The following is a 24945-nucleotide window of genomic DNA, read 5'->3' on the forward strand; positions in this document are numbered from 1 at the left end:
ATGCTCTTGCATGGAAAGAATAAAAAACAATTATGCAATCATATCTAATTCATACGTGTAGTAACCATGGAATGTGTTAACAAACTTTACACCCATACAGCCAAACCCCACAAAACAACAGTTGCCATGATACAAAACATATCAAGCATTCAGGCGAATCTGATGAAATGACATAACTTCCCTTATCTGGAAATTGATCCTGTCAACGCTCACAGAACGCCTCCATAAGGAAATTGAGTAACAGAGAAGTGAAATTTCTAATACAAACAAACAAACAAAACATCCTCTGGGCAACCAGCAGGCTTCTTTTCAAAGGCTTTACAGATGCACACATTTCTACAAGAACAAAATGAAAATCCTACATGGAGGATCTACTGTAGAGATCAGGACACCTTAAGAAAAACACATATTTGTTTAGTTTTTGCCTATGGTAAAAAAGTGTGCCGGCAGAAATGAATTGGAGGGAATAAATAACAATTATGATCACGTAGTTGTTTTTCAGTCTCTCAGATGCTTTGCTTTGCATTGTTTGTATCTTGGTTCAGGATCCTATTCCTTGTTTACTTCTTCTTTTTTCTAACTTTAGTCATCTGTGTTTCTCCTCAATTCTGTCCTCAATTCTGTCCCGTCTTCTGCATTTGCTTTCATACAGCCATTTCTCTGTCAGCTTACCCCTTATATATGGAAGCCCTCGGTGTGTTGGATAACCAGCCTGGCTGCAGGTTTGGTTTGTTATTTAAAGTTATAAGTCCAGCACAATATTTGATGTCTTGTCGCGCAGTGATCCTCATGGCTATATTCAAGTGACAACAAGCCACCAATGCAGGGAGAGCAGTAGAGGGACATTTTTGAAGACAAGACCAGTTTCTGGATCCAGCTTTGTTCATTGATCCTGCACATAACTTAACTAAAACCTGATCAATTAATAATACAATTCATTTTTACCCCACTCCTTCCATCATAAGACGTTTTTTTTTTTAGTTCCACACATACTTGTCCTAAAACAATACAAATGTAATGCTGTCTACTAAAGTGAAGTATTAAAATCACAGTGTTTTGGTCATTTTCATTGTGGTGTATAAGCTTTGACAAATGTTACTCTCCTGTCACAAATTGTGCAGAGCAACTCTGGACTATACAGTACTATACTGTCGCCACATTTCCCTCACTTCAAGAGAAGGGGAATTCATAGTCGCACTAATACATGAAATGTAAATGACAGGCAAAGCAGGAGGAGGAAGTAAGGTCAGTGTTTCCCTGACATACACACACACACACACACACACACACACACACACACGCACGCACGCACGCACGCACAGAATATGGACATCACAAACTTTGAGGAAATATATGTAAAGTCTCAATTAGTTTTATTAGTTAAAGTTACAAATAACTGGAAGACAATGGTTCATCTTCTTTGTTCATTTGCATGATTGGTTTTGAAATGTCTCATGCCTCAAAATCACTTAAAAACGTTCTGTTTTCGTGTTAAGACAACTAAGCACGGCGATACTTGCCTCAGAAAATAATGAACAAAGGCAGAAATACCCAAACAAAGGTGTGAAAATAGCATGAAAACAAACACGTCAAGCAGATGACTTCCTTTTAGGGGTCAACATCCCTTCATAATCCACATGCAACCTCTCTCTCTCTCACACACACACACACACACACACACACACACATACATACATACGCATGTAGAAAAAACAGCCCATTGCACTTCCCACCCATACACACCAGCAGCCTCCCTCATTGTGCTCACATGCACCTCTTTCATCCACTTCCTGTTTGTGTGTGTGTGTGAAGCGCAGGAGTCTCTGAGTGCAGCAGAGAGCTACAACCAGAACTCTTGCTTCGCCGCACTGCTCCGCCCGTGCCAAGGATGTGGCTTTGACTGTTAAACCCTGATGAAGTGTGGGGTGAATGAATGGCAGTGGCACTGAGCTGGGGAGACACTTCACCTTGGACTATTCAGACAAACACAGAGGACATGGACGCTGAACAGTAAACTGCAGGTAAGCCAACGGGAGGCAGGGGATTTTATTTTGAAGGGCAGCTGCTCTCTGCTCATGTTTGCATCTTGTTGTGCATCTGAGTATCTGAGAATAGGACAGTTTGTGAAGATATTATGTCAAATGATTTAGCTTAATCCATCTATTTTATATGATTGTTAACTGACATCTTGGGGACTTTTTTCTTCTGGTTTTGTCAGTCAACTTTTTCATTTTATTTTGACTCATGCAAATGTGTTTTGTAATACCCAGAGTGAATTTCTCTGCCATGTGAAAGCCCCCCCTCTATGAGCTCACCGGCCCCCTATGTGATACCATTCTGGGAACTTCTGCTTCTTTTTCAGATACCCTAAATGATTCATGCTTTTAATAAACGCTGAGGAAGTAGATATGCAGAAGCACGTGTCAGGCTGCCTGGACGTTATCTGGCTTTTTATGTCTGCATCTGCGAATGAGAACAATTATTTGAGCCGCTGTTATCTGTTCATGTGAGACATCTGTGTCGCCCCCTTAAACTTCCCGGCAATAGGAAGTGGGTTCTTGGTCCTATAGATTCCTGTGGTCGGTTTCACAGAGCAGGTGAAGGGTAATTGCTCTGCACAGTTAAATGCAGTTCTGATTCAACTTCATTAAAGGGCATCATTTATTTTGAATGGGTTTAAAAACTTTTCTGAGTAGTGACAACCAGGGATGCAAGCAAAGAATCCTGCTGGTTTCAAATTGACAGTCTGTCAGTGATCTTTGAGGACTCCACCCCATTGAAACTCAGCCGAGCCAACGCCTGAACTCCACATCCTATTTGTCTGCATAAACCAACCACTTGAACATTTTCTCTTCAAAGCTCTGTAACATAAAGGTGTTCTTTTTCTTAATCTGAGATTCAGGTCCTTTCAATACATAAGTATAAGTCAACTTCAGTTAACATCAGTTAAATCATTTGTATTCCAGCTGTGTGGCTTTGCAGAATTTTGCCAAGTGCAAGCCTCAAGTCCTTATTTTTAGGATTCTGACTCAAGTTTGAACATGTAGCTATGTTCTGGAGGGTCATCTCTACAGCCATGAGGTAAGTAATGCCAAATGTTCAATGGACTACTTTTCTCTCTTAGTAGTGGCCTACTACTCATATTAAGTACCACTACCATCAATTTTTTTTTTGCCAAAAGCAAAATGCAAGCCTCAAATGTTCTGCAGTCCTTGCTGCTGGCCTCCTCCCTGTCAGATGACAACAGAGGAAGGGAACATTTATTCTTCTTAGACATTGTAAAATTGCACAACCAGTTTGAATACAATCATATCCTGCTGTTAAGAAATAAAAACTGCCACAGCAGGTTACGTGTCAAGCTTGAAATAAAAAAGGGGGGAAAAAAAGAACACAGATTAAAAAGGTTGATATGAGGACATTGACCTGCTTTGTTGTCTATTGCAGACATCACATGTGAGGAGTAAAGGATGTCGCGGCGCGTTGTCGTTTTTTAATTTCACATCTCGCTGAGGTCGAGCGCAGTCTCCCAGCGCAACGCTGTGTGTTATTCACAACGTTGCTTCCTGTTTGTCTCTTTACGGCTGTGCTATCAGCAAAATCTTCACTTTCTCATTTACGACTCATACTTTGAGGTCAACACCCCCGGGCGTCTCTGTGAACATATGCATCTACCGCGCATGCACAACACACCTGTTTTTGTCTCTAAGCACACAAAGTGTTGTTTATTAACCCATATCACGTTTTCATGGATTATTGCATCCTCATCACTTGTTATATGCTCATAAAACCAGTGTGAACTACACAGGGACAGCAGCAGAGTCGCCCAGTTGTTTGGAGTTAAGTGTCATTACCTGATATTACAGCACCTGATTTTTGCATTAATGGTTGTTTCATCATGTGTTTATCAGGGTTTATTGAGGAAGTGAACACCAAAGGGCTAATGGAGCGGCTTTCTGTTCTCTTAGTGACAGAGCATCCTCTGTGGAGCGCCTCTGTTGCTAGGCGGTTACAGCGCGTGCCACTGCATCATCCGGGGTTCAATTCCGGCCTCGGGGTCTTTGTTGCAGTTCATACATGTCCCTCTCTCTCTCTCTCTTTCTCTCTCTTTCTCTTTCTCCCATTTCTCGGCCGTCCTCATAGAAAGGCAAAAAATGACCCAAAAATGATTCTAAAAAAACAGACAAACAACCTTTTGATTCCGTAGTTTGATGTACTAGAGCAGATTGAATACTTCCTACTTGAGTCACGTCCATAAAGTAGTTGCAGAAGTCCTAATTGAGTGAGTTTAACATTATAAGGAGAATCATCTCTGAATCATATCAAATACAGATTTATTTTCTAAAACTGCCTCCGGGAAAAAAAAAAAGGGCTTAAAAATGTCAACTTCAAAGTTTGTCCTTGACCTTGGGGAGAGCAGTTGACAAATACAATCTCACTGCCAGCATGAAGAAGAAGTTCTTGAAGTGGCTCAAAACGAAAAAGGAAATGTCAACATGCACAATTCCCCGACAGCTGGGCAAACTGTCTGCTGATGATGGTCATGTAATGCTTTTGGCTGACACAAAAGTTCCCGCTGCCCTCCGTGATGTGTGCTTTGCTGCACACCGGTCCACTTAGGGCTGCCGAGTTCTCACCGGCGGGGTTTGTTTGAGCTGAACGGGAAACACTTAGTTACAGGAGACCTTTGGAGTTGGGCCACTGTTGTTTCCTAAAGCCATAAGAGGGCAGTTCACATCCAGTAGGTCAGTGGGGAAAAAGGGTGGATGTGAATATCAGACTGTATCAATCGTAAGAAATGACAGGCACGCATGCTGTACACACATGTACACAAACACACACACACACAGGCTCTCCTCCCTGGTGTGTGGGAGTGTATCTGAGAGTCCGATCACACCACAACAATAGGGAGGCACCTGCTTCCTCAGCTGTACAGGGAAGCTGTCTTCCTGTGAGGAAGCAGTTGGTAATGGGATCAGTGGGAGAGATGGGAAGCAGTCTGCGAGGACATGGAAGGAGAGGAGAGAAGAAAAGAGGAGGCATGAGAAAGAAAAAAATAAAGACACAGGTGGAGGTGCGGCGGTGGGACCGCTGGGTTTATCTGGGAGATGATGAAGGAGAGGAGGCAGAGACCTGTACTGTGCTCTATCTCAGCAGGGATTCGGTGGATCCAGTGGAAATCTAGTTGCCCTTCTGCTACAGAAGCACTGCTTGTTATTGTCTGACTGTTGCAAAGTTGCAACCCATGAAAAAGTGGAAGTGACCTTGTTGACTCTTAGGGATGTGCTGCATACATCCTCTTATGAAACACCACAGACTCATGCATTTGCAAAATGACTTACAACTGTGCGTAAACAGCTATGATGACACTCTGGAGTTGGAATTGACATATTCTGTCAAAAATCCCAATCAGTGTACAATGGCAGGCCAGGTCATCCATGGGTCACTAAATACATTGCTAAAACGAAAACGATTGCCAAGGAAAAGTCAATTGGGATCCTTTTTCAGGGTTGACACCAGATTGAACGCTTCCTCGTGGCCATGTAATGGTCAGAGCTAGTGAAGTAGTATTAAATATTGAGTCCAACAAACACAGGACTTTCAAGACTTTCAACCATGAGACTGGTGTTTTTACACCTCATGACCCGAAGTCATATGGGGATGAAGATGTTTTTCCTAAACCTGACTAAGTGGTTTTGTTGCCTAAACCTACGTTTTGTATTGTTGCAAAAGGTCGTCCCGCAAAAGAAGCGACACCGAAAATTGTGTCCCTGTATACAAAACCAATAGACTTTGGTAACCTAGCCTTTAGATGATACATAAAAGCTTGTGTAGTTATTGATTCACAGTTGTATTTACATGCTTTGTATATTTACGTGGGGGAATAAACTGTCTATCACCACTACCTTAATGAATGTCATTTTATTTTGTTAAATTGATCAATAGATGACTTTCAATGATCTTCACATCACTAAAGACTCAGTCTATACATTATTTGTGTCTCACTTTTTTTATGAGAATGAAATCATTCCATTACCATTCTGCGTAACCAGGGCTACTACTGTAAAATGACACCAACACAAGTACTAAAACTTGATGTAGTCAGCAGAACTATTCCTAGTTGATTCACTTCAGAGCAACACTTTCACTCCATCATGCCACCTCATATAGGATCTTCACCTCTTTTATCACCTTCACACGTCTCCATTGAACCCCATCCTGGATGCAGGATTCATCAGGACTCTGACTGATTAGCTCCTTCCACTCTGAGCTTGGCTTTCATCCAGCTCTGTCCGACCCCGACAATGGCCGGTGCCCTGAGCGCAAGTGTCCAAAACGCTTAGCTCTATACCTCTGCTCAGTGCCACTCGGGACACCTCTTATACACAATACCTCTCTGGGGAGGGGGGACCGCTGAGAAAAAGGGCTAATTGTTTACCTCTGGAGCTGTCGGTATTGTTGTTGAATGGTAACGGTAGGAAAAGGAGTGAAGTGGTGGGGGATAATTGATCTTCAATCCTCCGCCCTCCTGAACCCCTACGCTGCCTCTCCACTGCCGTTAATGATGATGAGGTGTGTAGGTCGGATGTTTGTACAGAGCATGTGTGCGTGGTTACTTTATAATGTGTGCATGAGCATGCGTGTGTGAATATATGAACAATGGTTTGTGCAGCACTTGTAACATTTCAATAGGTACCCTGCGTAATCATTTTAAGGGCCAGACACCTCAGCCAAAAACACTTTTTTTTCAAGCACTGGTCAATTTTGGTCTTCTTTTAGACGAGCGGAAATAACACATCCAAAATACTCATGTAGGTTTTTATTTCACTCAGCTTCGTCTATTTGCGTCAGTAGATTTCCCCTTAATTCACCAAAACTTTGCATGGGAAATTGCCTCATTTGCATATTTAAACAGAACATTTCAGAAAACTTGTAATACAAAAAGAATTGTCTTAATGTAAATAATCAACTGGGGACGTTTTAATGGTGGTATACATTGGTTATTTTTTACCCTCTTCACCTGTATTGTCAAAAAATGAGGTTTTTCTCAGACTCTGAGCCAGAAAGTAAACTTCAGTAGTATTTACATACAACAAACTCTCCACTTTCATTGCTATCTATATTCTGAATGTTCTTACAGAGGGTTTTCTACATATGTCATCACAGCCTGATTTATACAACATTTAATTCCTAAAAACAAGGCCAAAATTTAGTTTTTTTATGACTGTTGACATTATTTTCTGATTAATGGAGTGAAACAAAGAGATTTCCAAGGTCCCCTTAGTAAAAACCTTTGACCCTAATATGTCAACAAAATGAAACAACAATGTTATACCTGGCTTTATCGAATGTTCCGATTTCTGTTCTGGAAATGTCAGCAAATCAGCACATATTTGATGAGATATTGCCTCATTTGATTGTTAAACAAAATATACAGGAAACTTATAATAAAAAAAACCAGAATTGTCTCGATCTAAGTAATTAACTGGTTCAGTTTTATGGTGATATATATTAGTTCAAGTTATTTTACTCTATTTCTTATATATAATAATGATGTAAAAAGGATCATTCACTCTAATTTCGCCCCAACTATAACGCAATTGCAATATCAGTCATAATAATCGCATAAATTACTTTTTTCAAAATCAGTCAATTGTTTTGTCATATTTGGCACCTGTTTTTCTGTATAATGCCCACAATCCAAAAAGTTCAGCCACACCTGCCTAAAAGTGTACAATTTGTGTGTGTGTGTGTGTGTGTGTGTGTGTGTGTGTGTGTGTGTGTGTGTGTGTGTGTGTGTGTGTGTGTGTGTGTGTGTGTGTGTGTGTGTGTGTGTGTGTGTGTGTGGTTATTTGGTGAGTGGGTGCGTGAGAGCAAGTGAGTCATTCATTAACAGTTCATCTGACAGCCTTCATTTATTTCTATCTTTCATGTAAAACGGGGAATTTGTCGACCTGTGGGGAAAGTTTGAGAAGATGTAATCCGGCAAAAACAATTCTTGATGTCATTGCTCATTTCTTTCCATGTTTTGACTTCACTCGTTAAGGACTAATGTGAGCACCTTTGACTCTGATCAATAAGATCAAAATTATTTCGTTTTTGAGAATTTGGCTTTTCTGTATATCTTACAAACAACAACAAAAAAACTCCTTAGCTGGTAAAATTATTAAACACCAAATCTTTAAAAAGCTTCTTTAGGGAAGTAAAGTTGTTCTGCTTCTCGAATTTAGATGTTTCCCAGTATTTGCACACAAAATACATATACTGTATTTCCATGGCAAAAGTCTAAAATGAGGTAAGAGAAGCTTTAAAAATATATCAAGCAGGAACATAACACAAGACCAGCAGCATCTTTGATTCCCTCAGTGTAAGATTTTTGTGTACATTCATGCCTTTACCGAAAAGAATATGAGAATAATTCATACCTCTTATCAACCATAAACTAATGTTTACAATCTTTACTGAGGTAATAAATTAAGTGAGAAGTAGAGTCATTTTCTCATAGATCTCCATACAATCAGAGTCGCAGTGTCAGTGTCTCTGATGGACACTAGAGAGAAGTTTAAGGCACTTCCACATTGGCTTCACTTTTCAGACCCAGAGGTTGCCGCCTGACAGGGTTTCCTTAATAAATGGTGAAAGGGCGGCAACATGGACCCCTTTACACTGTAATCCAGATCGTATCTAGATCTGACTTTAACCTGATTACACCTGGTGGTAATATGTGTCTCCAGTGTCCACATGGAGATCGAGATCCGATCGCTTTGTCCAGCTCAACCAACCAGACGTCACAGCCTCCACTCCTTTGCGCTGAGGAGTGGTTTGGCGAGCGATCACAATCCGTGTTCAGTGCGTTTTGGCTGCATTTCCACCCGTACTCTCATGTTATCAACCACTATCCCATAGCAATCAATTAGACCCAAAAGTCATTTTAGTGCAATGTGTCAAGGAGGTCATACTGTACATGCCCATTGTGTTGACCACAACCTGCTTCTGTACAGAGGTTATTTTTTGTGGCTGATGTGTTGGCTTGTTCCCCCACAAAGAAACCTGTGCACGTTTCAGGGGAATTCCAAAAACCTTGCAATGTTGTACTTGCCAGTGGAGAAGTGGTCTCTGTACAGTTTTGAGCATATGTTTTCATTGAAACGTTTTCCTTGGTTTATGAAACAGTCTTGAGTCGTTTTGGTTTTTTCTGTCTGGGTCGCAGACTTACTTCATTTAAACTTTGTCATTAAACAGCTTCCATCATATTTTGTTTATCGACTCTGAAAGAGAAATCTGTCGCTCCACCCTTTTGAAGTCACCGATGGGACGTCCCTGCGATCTTGTTATGCATATTGCCTCTGATGTGATGTGTTCATAACAGAACTGAAACAACTTGCACACCTGGGTGCACTGATAAAACTGACTGTTCTAACCATGCTCTCTGATCTGCAGCATTGTTTCACAACTCAGCTGAGTGTGATACTGATTTATAATCTGAAATCAATTGGGGTTGTTTCTTTCTTTTACCCATCCATAAATGTCATACTGTTAAAATTGTGTGTTTGTTTCAGTGTAAATGCTGCTGTTAGTGATAGTTGTCTGTTTTTTTTTTTACACTAATTACTCAACATATGCGCGACCAGACTTTCAATATGTCTCCTGTTTATAAAACTTCCAATCCCTCTTCCTGTGTGTGCTTTGTGGCTGTTTTAATATTTAAATATATCACAGAACATGAGAGCTAATGTGGCTATTCTCGTAAAACTCACTGATTTGAGGCAGAAAAGGCTTCCAATCATATGTGATGTGACATTTCAGGTACTATAGCAACAGAATAGCAACATAAAAGCAACACAAGACAACGTCTGTTTTTCCTTCCCCTTTATGGCAATGATAATTCTCTTTGTATAACACATTTCCTTACATAATTACTCTAAGTGCGTTACATTTAAAGACAAAATATAAAAAGATAGGTATAGATATAAGAACAAAGGTAGCATAAACATCATGATTATAGGTATACTGAAGCATTAACAAGAATACTAACCATACTAAACCACACAGCTATAAAAAAAACTAAAACAAAACTTCTACACAACCAAATATAAACTTTTGCACTATCACATAGCTGTACATGTTACCAACTGTACAAAAAACAATTGCGACCAAACAAGTTGCAACACATGATGTGTTATGGTTCGTTTGTCTTCTTAGACTAGTTTACATACTTACCGTGTGATCTGCTTTCATGCAAATCTGACGTGATAACGCATACTCTTCAAAAAACAGATAGGAGCATGTGGACATCATGCACGCATTCAATCAATTTGAAGATAATATTCCACAGAATGCATGAATGGGAATGCGTTATGTTCTGAGACTTAATATCGTCTCTGTTTCCCGTCCCTCCACAGAACCTTATCGGTGAAGATGCAGCACACCTCGTGCACGGAGGACAGGATCCAGCATGCTCTGGACAGGTGTCTGGACGGGCTGAGACAAAGCCCAACAGCAGCACAGCACTGGAACGGTAAGACTAGAGGGGCTTTAATAGTTATGAGGGCTACAGCTAAGCTTTGGTTTAAGATGAAACATGGAACAACAATGTTTCTGCACTGGTTTAATGCAGATGATTCTATTTCTGTGGTAAATATGATGTATATTTTCAGTTAAAACCTTACAGCTTAGAAATGAGAACTTCATACAGAGGCTTGTTTTCTAAAGGTGCAGTGCGTAGGATTCGACGACATCTAGCGACAAGGGTTCAGATTGCAACCAACTAAAGATTATGTGTGCCAAGCATGTATGAGAACTACGGTGACCGATGCAAAAACGTGAAAACACAAAAGGTGCTATCTGGAGCCAAAGATTGGTTTGTCCGTTATGGGCTGCTGCATGCTCCATGAAAGGGACAAGCTCAGTATGTCGATATAAACGGCTCATTTTAATGTTACAAAACCCAACGATTCATATTTCCAGGTGCTTGTCAACTCAAGAAAACAAACTTATTAATATTATATTTCATTTCTGTCAATTGATCCCCTTAAATGCTACACACAGTTCCTTCAAGAAGGATAACGATCAACCTTTTTGATAGCAGACATTTTGACAAGTCATAGAAGGAAAAGCTGAGGTGTATTTAATAACACTGATGATGGCTGCATTCCACTTAGGGGAGGCTCTGGTATAGTCCGTTCTGGCTCTTTTGATAGCTTGATGGGACACTTAATAGAACTGAGCCTTTGGTAATGTTATTAGTTCCACCTGTGCATGTCAGAATGTCTGCTTTGTAAAAGGTCTATTGTAGAGTTGGTCGTTCAAACCTGTGCACATCTGCCTCTGCCAAGTTAATGTAAAATCTAATAAATATGTACATGTTTTGAGGCTTTCTGCAGATTTTCTTCCTGTTCAGGCTGGTTTTGTGGATTTTAGCTAGACGTGGTTAAATGGTGTGTGATACTCGTTACCCGAAGAGGTTGGAAGAAGCTATACATTTCCAAAATGTTACGTTTCTAAGTAGAAACCTGTGAAGCTAACTTTAGCAGACTACCTTAGAACATCATTAACTAGCAGTAGCACTTCTATGCTGCGCTAGCTACTAAAGGTTTACTGAATGTCTCCACATGCTGCTTTTGTTTTTCAGTGAGTATCACAGTATATAAATAGGAACATTGTTGTTCCTTTATTTCATTGTCTTCTGTCTCAGTCACCAGGTGCTGTGCTGGTACGCTTTTACACTGTGATCTGTAGGCTTTAGCTTCTATCTTTATCTTTCTAACTCATCATCACTGCTAAATCAGTTTGACATCCTAGATACATCCTTCAAAAACACAGTTGACCTTTCTATCTGCTTTTCTCCGAAAAACAGCATTTTGTTTTTTTCCAAAATCAGATAACATTTATGTCGTGAGTACAGTTAGTGACAGTGTGGGATCAATGGTAACATAGCCCTGACGGCTTGATGCAGGGGGGCGGGGCTTAGCGAAAGGTCAGTCCAGCAGTGTTGCTTGATATTTCGTTGAGTCAAACCCGTGGGCCTTCGTTTCTAAGAAGGTACAGGCGACAGACTTTCTCAGAAATATCAAGTATGCACACACATTTAAAAGTGATATGTGTTGTTTACAGTGTTGACTCGAACAGTTTCTTCTCCCTTTTTCAAACACCCAAGGCATCATGTGACAGACAGCGCGCACGGCTTATGAGTATATATGTGTGTCTGAGCTTGTTGTTGGTGACACTGCTGCAGTCAGATCATCGTGGGGGAACGTGTTTTTGGGTGCTGGAGGAAGTTGTGTGAATAGACAGCTGGGAGGAAGTGGTGGCCCAGACCGCAGTGTGTGAGTGAGGCATCATGGGGCAGGAGTTACTGCGGTGCAGGGTGTTAAAACAGGGCAGAAGATTAAATCAGCATCAGCCTCCCGCACGCCAACCAGTGCAAGATAAAGTGCCAAATAATTACACAAACATGCTCTAGGGCTTTATGTCCTGATGGACTGTGATGATGTGATTTTGACATTTAAAGCATGCTTGCTGAAGCTGGAGTATGTTCATCATGTTTTTAATTCCTCTCTTCACTTTACGACTCCTTCTTCTGTTTCGAAGATTTCCAGGAATTTGTAATGAATATGAGTGTGATTACATTCATATGAACTTAAGTATGGAGATATTTATATGTACATCTCAAGAGGATCATTTGAAAATTGCAGCTTCATTTCCAGTGCTGGCAATTTTTTCAAAATACACCTGTAGAGCTCTCCAGTAAATTGGCAAACACACCGTTAAGAGATGTTAGATAGGACTCCCATGTGCAGAGGAATACAGCAACAGACACTTTTCTTGGAAAACATTTCTGCGTAACCTGAACGAGTGCTGATGTGTTACTTCCTGAGCTCCTCAGAGATGCAGTCGGAGCCGTTGAGACCGAGGGATCAAATGGAAAGTAAGGCGCCTGCGAGGAGTCAGCCATCACCCTCGGTTGTTTTTTTATGAGCCTGATAGACGTCAGATTGGTGTGGTTTGAGATACAGTGTGCCCAGCTCTCTGCCGTTGCTTTATCTCAAGTTTCCTTTTCACACTTTTATAGAAAACTTCTAACCGAAAGTTTCCACTGCGCCATTAATGATGTGTGGGTCGAGTTATCCCCAATTTGTTTTTGGATATTTGACTCTAACTCCTCTTCATTTTCCTTTTTGATTCTAATTATCATATTAAAGGTTTAGTCCCAAAACAAGTCTTTTGGGGAAGATACCGTAACTCAGTTTTAATACAACAGGAAATCTGTCTTGCCAAAACATTCTAACTGAAACACAGAACAAAATGTGTTAAAAAAAAAACTGAAGTGCATCAGCACCGACAGTTATGGACTCTAAAGTACTGCGGTGAGGACTTTAGTGAAGCCTCAGAACCAAACACAAGATTTCTGGCTCACACTTTACAATCAAGGTGAGGTACATATGATGATATGAGATGAACTTTCATCCTTAAAGGCTATGATTGGTTCGATTTCATAGCTAGAATGAAATGCCTCATTTCATCTGAAGTTTCATTTTGCAATAAAGAATAAGCATTTGTGTAATTGTTCCCAGGTATTGTGATACTATGCACAATACTGCTTCTCATGTTGGAAGCCTTTACTTGTTCTTTAGGTGAAATGGATGTGCAGCGACAATATGAAATGAGCAGTCGATGTAGGGTTAGTGAACACGATGTTAACATCAGACTGAACTTGGTAAAAGAGTGAACTGAAGTCTATGTTCATGGTCTACTGTATGTCATCGATTCAAACTACAGAGACTTGGCAACATCCTTGTTAGTATAGTCAGAGTTTAGTTCAGAGAGCCTTTGCCACTAGCGCCAACGTGGAGCACTTTGCACCGTCAGTAAGATTCAAAGTAGGACATCTCTAACAACAGCTCATCTTGGGAACAAGTTAACCTGCCTACAAATATTTGGTGTTTTTTGCTTAATGCTCTTACACTGTGGGAAGCTTGAACACCACTGTGCATCACTGTATGTGCATAGCCAAACCAACTGGCTTACTATGATTCAGGAATTTCTTCTAGGGCTGGTTCCTCTTGTATACATTCAGTATATCCTCAGAAACCAAAACCACTATAATATGTGCTCTCGAAATGTCTCACAACTTAAATGTTGCTTCCTGATTTAGGCACTGGGAACACAACACATCTCTGCAGTGTCTCCTGAACATAGGACAATTTACAAAAGCACTACAAATTGTTAATTCCAGGCACTGCAAGGTTTTATGTGGCTTTTTTAACCAAATCTTTCTTTTAAAGGATCATTTAATCCCAATGACATTCATACCTGATTAAATAAAAGCTAAATAAACTTTGTCTGAGCTCCCATTCTCATTTGCTTGCATTTAAAAAGAAGCACAAACACAATAGGGTTTACTTGTAACGCTACATTGCTGACCTTCTTCTATTTGCTCTGCTGCTTTCAGAGTATACAGCAGCCACATTTAGCAGTCATAGCAAATAACTGTATATATGTATATATATATATATCTGTATATAGCTCCACAGGCTCCCTCTGCACTAGTCAGCAGCAGAGTGCAACAAAAACTGACCCGGCATCACTAGTCTCATCACTAGTGTGTCTGCTGGCTCTATTGGAGAACAAACAGTTTTTTTTATTTATTTCCCTAGATAGTGGCGCTGCTGCCTGTGCCACTGTTTATCGAATATCCTCAGCGATAGACTCTATGAGTCTGCTGTAACCATGACAACATAGAGTCTGTTGAAGTGCTTAATAGATGCATGTGTACACTGATAATCAGTTTTACATCCTTTATTTTCTTCAGCCTGCTGATGATCAAGTCTGTGCGGTGTGGCAGGGCATTGCTCATAACCACAGAGTCAATTTGTTTGACTTGTTTGTTCCTTTTGTCAGCAGGACTACATAAAAAAAAAAACACAGACTGATTTTTAGGAAACTTTGTGTGAAGGGTATGGCATGGGACAAGGAAGAACTTGTTAAATTTTGGAGCGGAGGTCTGCTCTCTCTTTTGAAAGATGTCATGTGTAAACTCAGAGCTTGAGAGGTTACAGTGCAATAAGCAACTATCTTTTAGGAGCAAAACTGTTGTGGTGAGGTGAAACATTTGACTTCTGTATCTCTTTCTATGTTTAACATGTGTGTATTTTTGCATTAACATGAGTCCACATGTGCTGTCTTTCAGTGCTGATGCGCGGGCCGGGTCAGTCGATGAACCGCTGGAGCTTAGAGGAGCTGGTGAAGAGGGACCCCGAGAACTTCCTCATCCTCTTACAACAGATTATCAGGAAGACCAAAGAGGTGAGAGGTCAAAGGTCAAAGACAGCATGATTGTCCACAGTACATTTTTGAGAAGTAATGTCCTCGCTGTTGCAAGACAGTGCTGTCATTTCTGAATGTTTAGCTTAACCACTGCTCTCTTTCTGCCCGTCTCAATGTGTGTGAGTTCAGGTTCAGGAGCAGTGTCAGTATGAGCTGGTGGCTCCTCTCGCCATCATGTTCTCCTCCACGCTGCTTCAGGTACATCCAGGTGTTATCTAGACCTTTAACTTTCCCTCACCTCTTAGTACCAATCAGAGTGTTACACATGTGGAAGTGCACTTTCAAAAGATGTGTTAGTTCCTCATATTAAACCCCCAATGACGTATCTTTTTGAAGCCTCCAGCACAATTGGAAAACACTGACGACAACTTTTACTGGCTTGAAATGAAGTGGTCCAGTAACAGTACAACAATATACACACTAGATATCTGATTCACTGGTTGATTGCTGCAATAGGTTAACATGATTCTATACATGTATTCGTACACTTATTACTTTCTCTGAAATGCAACATTGTTCGTGTGAACCGAGAACCTCAGAGATCAGTTTGAGCTCTTTGAGGTTTAGTAACGACGCGACAAATGTGCCTTTGGTTGTTAACATTCATTATATAGTACAACTGCAGCTAATGAAATAACATCACATTATTACACTTAACTAATTACCTCATTAAGTATGTGTCATATTTGTTGTTGATTATGTAATATTAAAAATCAAGCAGTAATGTAGTAATGGAACAGAACAAGAAAAGTGTCATATAAGCTAATGTTGTTATTACTATGGTCTGTTTAAGTTGTGTCGCACCTCTTAAAAAGGCATAAAGGGCAATTAAAGGGAGGTACTACAGGTGAATAGGGTAACAAATAAAAATAAAGATAATAGATATCTCCATGAAACTCCCTCAGTTGATTACTTACGTTAAGAAAATGTTTAAAGTGCAAATGAGGCATTATCTAATGCCAACTTTTGGTGAATTTAGTTGACTGTAGGAGTCTTCAGCTGCAAATAGACAAAGTAGTAAAAGGAACACCTAATGTGTATTTTCCAATGTTTTCTCTCCACTTGTCTTAAAGAATACAAGTTGTGGAAGAAAAAATAGCCCAAAATCTCAAAATTGACACAAGAAAAATATGTTTCTGCGTATATAGTGTGGCCCCTTAATGTACTAAATGGGTGTAATAGATCACATTAATGGGTTTTATTAAAATATCTAATGTATTTTTACAAATGATTACATTATCAGTTGCTGTGAGGAAAACAGCCTCTCCTAAAAGGATTCTTAGGTGGTTGGTCCACTCTCATGCAGGAGTCCATGAAGTCATTCTCAAAGTTGAGGATGCCCTCTGAAATAACTGACGTGTGCTTCGGTTTGCAGACACCGTACTGTCCTCCAGACACAGAGCTGCTGGAGAAAGCTATCGAGGTGTTTCGCTGCTTCCTCACATGGCCTGAGCCTTACTGCAGTGTGTGTAGAAACCTCCTCACCACACTACAGCTGGAGATCAAGGCCCCAGGTAAATATAGATGGGCTCGTTCTGCCACCGCGTGTGTGTGTGTGTGTGTGTGTGTGTGTGTGTGTCTGTCTGTGTGTGTGTGCGTGTTTCTATCTCTATCCCAGTCTGCACAGAGTCTCTGAAACCGTACTGTTGTCTTTCAACCCTGGTAATGGCTCTCCCCCTAGTGACAAGTCAAAGAAATGCACTTAGGGTGGCACTAATGTAAAAGGCACTGCTTATGCCAGAAACACCCGTAGCAACAGCATCCATGAGAGGAAGATGATAAGGCACTGTTAAAACACATTTGAACACCTATGCTGAAATGTACAGGAAGGGTCAAAGGCACAGTTTCAGGTCCTTGGATGATTTTGGTTTAATATTTATGCTTATCTAAACTTTTCACCATGGGTGTGTTTGATTTACGGGTTTGCCTGGTGGTGCATCAATTGATTAATTAATGTAAATGCAACATATATTAACTATGCCTTATATGCTCAAATAATGAAATAAACTTATTTACAGTAAGAACAATAAAAAACGATTTGTGATTTCCAACCCTAACACTATTAGCCTTCTTATATTTATATAGTTAAGTACTTCTGAACGTGATGAGCTGATTTAATATTTCTTTGACTGTGCTCTTTAAAAACTAAAACACTGCCCTATTCGGCCCAGCTGCTTAGTAGCCATCAGTTTTACATGATGATGCTGTAACTTCATCTGACTTCAACTGTTCCATCAGGACGCTGTCGTGACTAACACTGTGTTCTTGTCAAGTTGTTAATTTAGAAACCATCAACAGATGAAAAAGAAAAAGACTAAAATGATGTTTCTATTTTCCTTACAGGGATTTCCTTTCAGAGACTTGTGAGAGAAGAACAGTTCCTTAACACCCCCAGCCAGAGCTCCAAGACCATGTAAGATCACACAATATGAAAACAAACTGTACTCTCTATAGACTGTAGAACTATATGATTTACTGCATGTGTTCTATGTATTCATTATTAAGGATTTACTATAGAATGAAAAGCTCCTCAGTTTCTCATCCTTATCAGGTGTTGGAGATATTAGGACATTTTTAAATGACCTTTTCCGTATGAGTGCACACATAAAACCCACACTTTTCTATCTTTTTCTATCTATTTTCAGTCCGGTGCAGGCATAGTGTCATCTTTGCACCTTCTGCTTTCTTGTTAAAATGCACCGGATTTTTTTTTTTTATGTCAAGTGGTATCACAGTAACTTTATCTGATCTGACACCATACCTTTAAGTAAAAATTCTTTGACCTGAAAAGTCCCTTTTCATCCCCCTTCTCCACCCACCTAACACCTCCAACATGCACCACCACCATTGCATCCTGCTGTCACGTTGTCATGTGAATCTGCATGCGTGTTCGCACATTACCAGTGACATCATCTTTGTGCTCTCCTGCAGGACCGTGCTGCTGATGAACCCGTGCGAGGTGCCCGCTGACTTTCTCTCGGTGGGCGAGCAGCTCAGTGGCATTCAGCACCCGCAGAGAGAGACCTACATCACCCTGATCAAACACGCCTTCCAGTCCACGCTAGGCACCAAGCACCCGCTAAACAGCATCCACAGAGCCCTGCAGGTATGTGCTCAGAGCTCTGGATAAAAATGTATTTTGTGTTAAGGGTATTACATCACAGAATCAGGTATCATTTATACAGATATGACAGATACTGTGTTATACAGAAACTACATGTGCAGTACATCCACTGTACGTTACATCTTTTTTGAAAGAGCCAATACAAACCATCAATGAGTGTGTAACTCTTTGAAGAATTAGACGGGATAAAAATGCAGGAATGTCTCAAGAAATGTACCTTTACTCTACAATATCATGATACTCTTTGCAGGAAAAAACTGTGAGTGAATTGGGGGAGATATTCTCCGTGGTGAGTGATGTCTTAGAGACGGCCGCTGCCATGAGTGACCCTCTGAAGGGCCGCAGTTACGTGATCGAGGGGCTTGAGCAGCTGAGGGAGAGCATGACAATACCAGCGTCCAACGGAAAGAAGTCTGATGGTAAGTGGGCAGATTTTATGATCTGGGGGATATAAACACGCCGTATTACATTATAATATTTCAGTTTCCAGTGGTAATTGCTCTGATAGGCTGTTGTTTTTGATGTCGTCCCTTTCAGGAATGCTTCAAACTCTTCCCTTGCCTACAGCCAAGTGCTACATGTTTCACTGGGAAACAGATAACTTCGGTAAAGTATTCTGCATGATACTTTATTGATTCATACACTTGAAAATCTTTCTGCTTTGAGCTGATGGAGATTTCGTTTTCCCTAAGTCAGCACCAGAAATTCCAGTAATCAAATAATATGACAGAAATACAAACCATATTTATTTTTCTTTTTGTATTTCTTTTTGTCTTTTTAATTGCTGAATGTGATTTATATCTGTCTTTTTTGATCCACGCAGATGTTCTGAACACCCTTTTGGAACACGAGCCTGATGACCAGGTCATGAATGGGCAAGCTGAGGAGGAAGAGGAGGAAGATATTGACGAGGAGGAAGATATTGATGAGGAGGAGGATGAGGAGGATGAGGAGGAGGAGGACAAAGACCAAGATGAGGAGGAACATGGGGTGGAATTGCCTTCAATGTCTATCATCCCTTATGGCTGCATCCCCAACCACCGAGCCTCCACCTTCTCCACCATCTCCTCCCTGTCCACCGCCTCCAAAGACTCCATGTTCTCCACCTTGTCCGTAGCCTCGGAGTCCTACGCTCCGTCCCTCTACTCTGCCACCTCGGGCGTTGACAGTGACTACTTTGAAGATTCTGACGACAACAACTGCTCCTCCCCCGTCGCTGAGAAGTGTTCGCCAAAGTCCAGCAAAGTTCGGCCCGGCTCAGCCAGCACCTGTACCGACTCTTCATCAAACCCAAGAGCCCTCGGTCGCTGTCCCGTGCCAAGAGCTTAGGAAACCCAGAGTTGAAGGAGCTTTTAGTGGGGCGAGAGAAGCGCTCCAACTCTCTTCCACAGCAAGTCCAGTTACGCTGTGCTGAGCCCTTCCTCCAGCCACAAAGTCAAACACTCAGACACGTCTGCTTCCGACGGAGGCCCATTCTCAGCAGCGATGAGGACAGTAAGAATACTACGCTGAGGGTGGTGGTGTTCGGCGCTGATCGCGTGGCGGGGAAGGTGGCCCGAGCCTACAACAGCCTGAGGAGGAAGGAGAGTGCGTGTCCACGTCTCAGCAGGGCCTTCAAGCTCCAGTTCTACTTTGTGCCAGTGAAGAGGGACTCGGCTGCAGGGCCGGGGGGTCCCAAGTCTCCTGGTCCTGTGTGTCAAACTGGAACTCCAAAAGGGGCGGCCCTGTCTAATGTAGGTAGAAGAGTACTTAAATAGAACGGTCACACATTGAACACAAGATTTACTTCATGACATCATATTTCCTAAACTGTCAAAGACCTGAGTTGGACTGTACAGAGCAAAGAAAGACTTATTAATGACTAATTCCTCTGTTGTAATAATTGGTTTTGCTTAAGCAGGATCTTCACACGGGGTCAGGGGACAGCACCAACGACATTGCCCATCTCCTCGGTATGTTGGACCCCTGGTACGAAAGAAACACCCTTAGCCTGCTCAACCTGCCTGCCAACGTCGTCTGCCAGGTACAACTGGAGTCTTAACTTTTACACTCAACCTCACCTTTATCCAGCTAAGAACATCTCAAGTGTAATCTATTCCTAAACCAAACATGTTTTCCAGATAATTGTTATCGTGCAGATGGATAAAGCACGGAACTTAAACACCTTTCAATAACAACCAATGTTTTGTTCAAGACATATAACTCATCCTGCTGTATTATAATATTGATGAATTGTCTTACATTGCTCAGCAGCAAACCTCAAAGACGGAGTCGGAGTCATATGACAGTTCCTATGAGCAGCGTCTGCCCATCCTGGCCGACTTGGTCCTGTACTACTGCCGCTACGCTGCCAAGCCGGCTCTGATCCAGCTCTACCAGGCTGAGGTAAGACACACTTTTACACACAAACATCACACAAAGCCTTAATAAACTATATGCATCCCTGCCATCCAGACCTCTTATCCAGACCTTGGCACCCTTGTGGACAGAAATAGGAACCTGATTGCCCTCTTAGTTTTTTCTGGTAACAAATGTAATGCAAATGTTCCAAGTTCTGTGTGATTGATTGAGGAATCCTTGGTGTTTCAGCTGACGTTAGCTTGTGGCGAGAGGAGGACGGAGGTGTTCATCCACTCCCTGGAGCTGGGTCACACCGCAGGGACACGAGCCGTAAAGGCCATGGGTGAGTGTGACACACACGGGCATATTCGAGCAACCACCGCGCCAGCAATGCAATAAATGCAATTTTCCACGCACTTTAATGCATCATTGGTTTTTATGAGGTTGAAGCTGGACTACATTTACAACAGCGGAACATCAGTTATTTCTATATCATGATTCAGTCTACTTCTACTTTTCTGGTTTCACTTGTCACTTCCACTTGCAAATTTGCTTTTTAATTTCCTTTGAAGAAGTTACAATTCTGGTAAAGCTCTTTGTGCCTCAAGCCCGCTGGTTAACTGCACCTTCTGCTTTCTTGTTAAAATGGGAATTTTTTTTTTTAATTGTCATTTTATCATCATCTACATTGAATGCTGTCACAATACAGCAATTCCAGTGATCATATTGCTCCACTTGTTCATAAGCCTGAACATGTTTAATCATATTTAACAGTACTGCAGCATTATTTTAGCACTATTTATAAACAGTATGACTGAAACACTGCTCTGTGTGTGTTTAAAGGTGCTGCCAGTAAACGGTTTGGTATCCACGGTGACCGAGAAGCAGTGCCTCTAACGTTGGAGATGGTGTACAACAGGGTAAGGTGGTGATTTTATTCCTTATCAAAATGAGGGTCTTAAAAATGCACTTTACATGTAGAATATTCATAAATACCAGCAGGACATGTCAGCAGAGACAGGTTCCGTTATCTACTTTTAGAGACCGTGCTGGTTCTCCCTGTTTAACCTTATTCAAGTGGTTTCGGTTGTGGTCACTTCTCCACCCACAGGAAATGACGCACGGAAGTTGTGTGGCAAAATAGTCTGCCAAACAGTCACAGGCACGTGCCCTGTCCACTGTGGGCTCTGTGGTGCGAGGCCCTAGAAAAAGACGTTCCTGTTCACTGACTAACCCGTTACTCATCATCTGTCCCTCATCTTCAAAAAGATACATTATTTACAGTTTGAAATATGGTTCCCAAATTCAGAAGGAAGCAGGTGTCTTTCATTTCCTTGTATGTTTGTGTTTTTTTTCTCCAAAAAATGATAACAATAATCGTGTCTTTCTCCTCCCATTCAGGTGGTGATTAGCGGGAGAAGCCAGCGGAAGAGAGAAACCAAAATCTGTACGTCGGTAAACTTAACCAAAGCGTGCAAGAATCCTGAGGCGCTAGGTATGCTACTGACATAAAGCTACATGCTGAACTGTGTGCTTGATAGAGTGCTGCAAGAACAAGTCCTAAAATCTAGAAATGAGTCAGTGTTTTGCACCTCGTCTCAAAGTCAATGTTTTTTTTCAATGGCTTTTTTGGTTAAGATGCCTGAAATAAGGTTTCTTTCTTGGGGAAAGCCCTGAAGGCAATCTTCTCCCGAATGCCTTTTTGTCGAGGGAACCATTGCTAAGTCATCCCTGCAGCACTCTATTGAGGCCTCAAATAAGCTACGTAGAGATTCTACAAAACATCATAATTACTGTTTAGGGTGAAAAGGAACACTTGTCATTAGTCAACGTTTCAACAAACATTTGTGTTTCCAGCTATTGTGAAATGAAAATCCCTTTGATATTTTCTTCTTGATACCTGCATTTTGGAATTATGCAGCAATTCCTCCATCAGGTGTGTAAGTGTGCTCACAATGTAATTCAAAATGATCTCTCTCAGACTCAAAGATGGAGTGCCTGCAGCTCACGATGACTCAGGTCATGAAGAAACAAAACTGCAAAAGCAAGAAGGGCTACAACCAGGTGAGCTAAACATAATCATCAGCCTGTGGCCGTGGTTTGTGGTTTTTAAAGATCATGGCAGCAGCACACTTTCACAAACAACTCTGTGACACATTCTCCATTTCAATACAGAGATCTCAGCACAATAACTTTAAAGCGTCTGTAACTCCTCTCTCTCTCTCTCTTATCTCTCATCTCACGCATGCTGAGAACAAAGTTTGTTAGCTTGACAGAGGGAAAAGACACAACACAGTCTGTTTTCTCCAATAATGTTGTTTACTCAACATTGTAGCTTAATCTCTTCCATTTGGAGTTTTTGATTTGCAAGAGCCGTTTCACACCTCAGCAGAGTAGTCAGTCTTCAGCTCAAGGCTCTCTTTACGACACACAAAGTGCTGCAAAAATATATGTTTAACAGCACGACAAGCTGCAATAGCAATGGACATCATATCAAATGATATATGTGGAATATATGGCACAGTTTTGAAGGAATTTTCCAACCGTCCAGCATTTTTTTTCCTTTTTTTTCTTCAACATGTTTCCCCTTGAGGTGCAATGCATTTATTTTTGCTCTGTTCTCTTTCGTTTTGCAGCAGCTGAGCGTGGTGGAGGTGAAGGTGGACAAGGTGCAGGTCAGCGGTACTGGAAACACAACCTTTGCTGTATGTCTGGACCAGGATGAGAAAAAAATACTGCAGGGGGTCACCAGGTCTGGACACACAGACACACGCACACACACACACACACACACACACACACACACACACACACACACACACGCACACACACACACTGACACACCACACACACACAGAGAGGATGTAGACATTAATGTAGACATGCACAGTAACTGGAAGTGAAGTGGTGCACCACAACTATTTCATCTTTCAGTTCTGTAAAGTGGAGGCTCACCTAGACCAGTTCCCCTGATCTTTTAACGTCTACATCTTAAATGTCTTTCACATGTAAGATAAATAATTTCTTGTCTCAAAGACGGACAAGACAGGCTTATTATTTTAGACGTATTCTAAATGCAGTTTCTCATCTCAGCCAGAAACCAGTTTCTTCTCTGAGAATAAACATGAATAGAAACACACACGTACTTACACCATTCACTCACAAGTCAAAACTCCCTCACAAGTGTTCTTATTAATCTAACCCATGCGTCTCCCTCTGTCTCATACAGATGTGACATATCGGTCTGCTACAAACCTGACAGCTCCACCGACTGGAGGCTAAGAAAAGAGCCGTCCTCAGGCCAAATCCAGCCTCTCAACCCCACCTTCTGCTCCCTCCTCTGCCTGCCCATAGTCACTTTCAGTGGGGCTCTTCCGTGAAACTACTGGCCTGACTGGTTTGAACTGGATGGTTTCGTAAGAAAATATTCTGCGCACTTAATTATCCTCTCAATAACAGACACTGATGCTGTTGTCAAGTTCACGTGATGGTGGCCTGAAACGGCAGTGGGATGCAACACGATGGAAACCGCAGACCTGGCCTGCGATCGTCAATAGAAATACATACCAAAGGACCGGAGAAACACAGAATGACTACATACAATGGTTCTAATGATATGCAGTCTAGCTTCCTCTGTACGAAGCAATCATTCACAGTGGTTAAGGAAACTGTTGAAATTACATTCTAGGGGTTTCAGTTCCTTTTTTCCTGCTGACAGAGAAGTGACCATACATACCCGCAGATACATTACAATGTAATTTGATCAAACAGGGTGCATCTTCACGTGTTGAAATAAGCCTGGATCCTACCAGGAGATGGAATGTTTAAATGTGGACATCGTCTTTGAGTCAAAGTTTGAGAACTCGACGGACATGGACATGGAGGACCAGGGGGAACATTTTACATCTCCTGACCAGACTGAACTATGTAATGCCTCCATTAGCTGTGATTACGGGACTATGTGACTATATCTGAGAATGGACACTATGGACTTACACAATATGTAAATAAGATGTTTGTTAAATATTATATTGCATGCTTTAACTTGAATTTTACACCATCATGTTTTATGTCTGGCATAAATGGGAATTGAATGATTTCTCCTAAGGAGTTACTGTTTAAACTGGAGTTATAACCAGCAGGGGGCTCTGTTGACA

At 41.3% G+C, this 24945-nt stretch overlaps 1 protein-coding gene across 1 annotated transcript in view; it reads left to right on the plus strand.

The window, feature by feature from the left end:
• The first annotated feature begins 1805 nt into the window (after positions 1-1805).
• Positions 1806-24945, plus strand: part of pik3r5 (phosphoinositide-3-kinase, regulatory subunit 5) — a 23649-nt gene continuing 509 nt past the window's right edge. Inside the window, 19 exon segments of the mRNA XM_054603969.1 lie at positions 1806-2021; positions 10401-10516; positions 15188-15303; positions 15454-15522; positions 16700-16838; positions 17668-17737; positions 18256-18430; positions 18699-18867; positions 18986-19054; positions 19272-19685; positions 19688-20181; positions 20349-20471; positions 20702-20833; positions 21038-21131; positions 21632-21708; positions 22190-22283; positions 22770-22852; positions 23425-23540; positions 24018-24945. The exon segment at positions 24018-24945 is cut by the window's right edge and continues 509 nt beyond it. Of these exon segments, the coding sequence (XP_054459944.1) occupies positions 10417-10516; positions 15188-15303; positions 15454-15522; positions 16700-16838; positions 17668-17737; positions 18256-18430; positions 18699-18867; positions 18986-19054; positions 19272-19685; positions 19688-20181; positions 20349-20471; positions 20702-20833; positions 21038-21131; positions 21632-21708; positions 22190-22283; positions 22770-22852; positions 23425-23540; positions 24018-24168 (2685 nt within the window). The 5' untranslated portion in view covers positions 1806-2021; positions 10401-10416 and the 3' untranslated portion in view covers positions 24169-24945.

This window comes from Anoplopoma fimbria, chromosome 9 (assembly GCF_027596085.1).
Source record: "Anoplopoma fimbria isolate UVic2021 breed Golden Eagle Sablefish chromosome 9, Afim_UVic_2022, whole genome shotgun sequence".
In the NCBI taxonomy this organism is placed as follows: Eukaryota; Metazoa; Chordata; class Actinopteri; order Perciformes; family Anoplopomatidae; genus Anoplopoma; species Anoplopoma fimbria.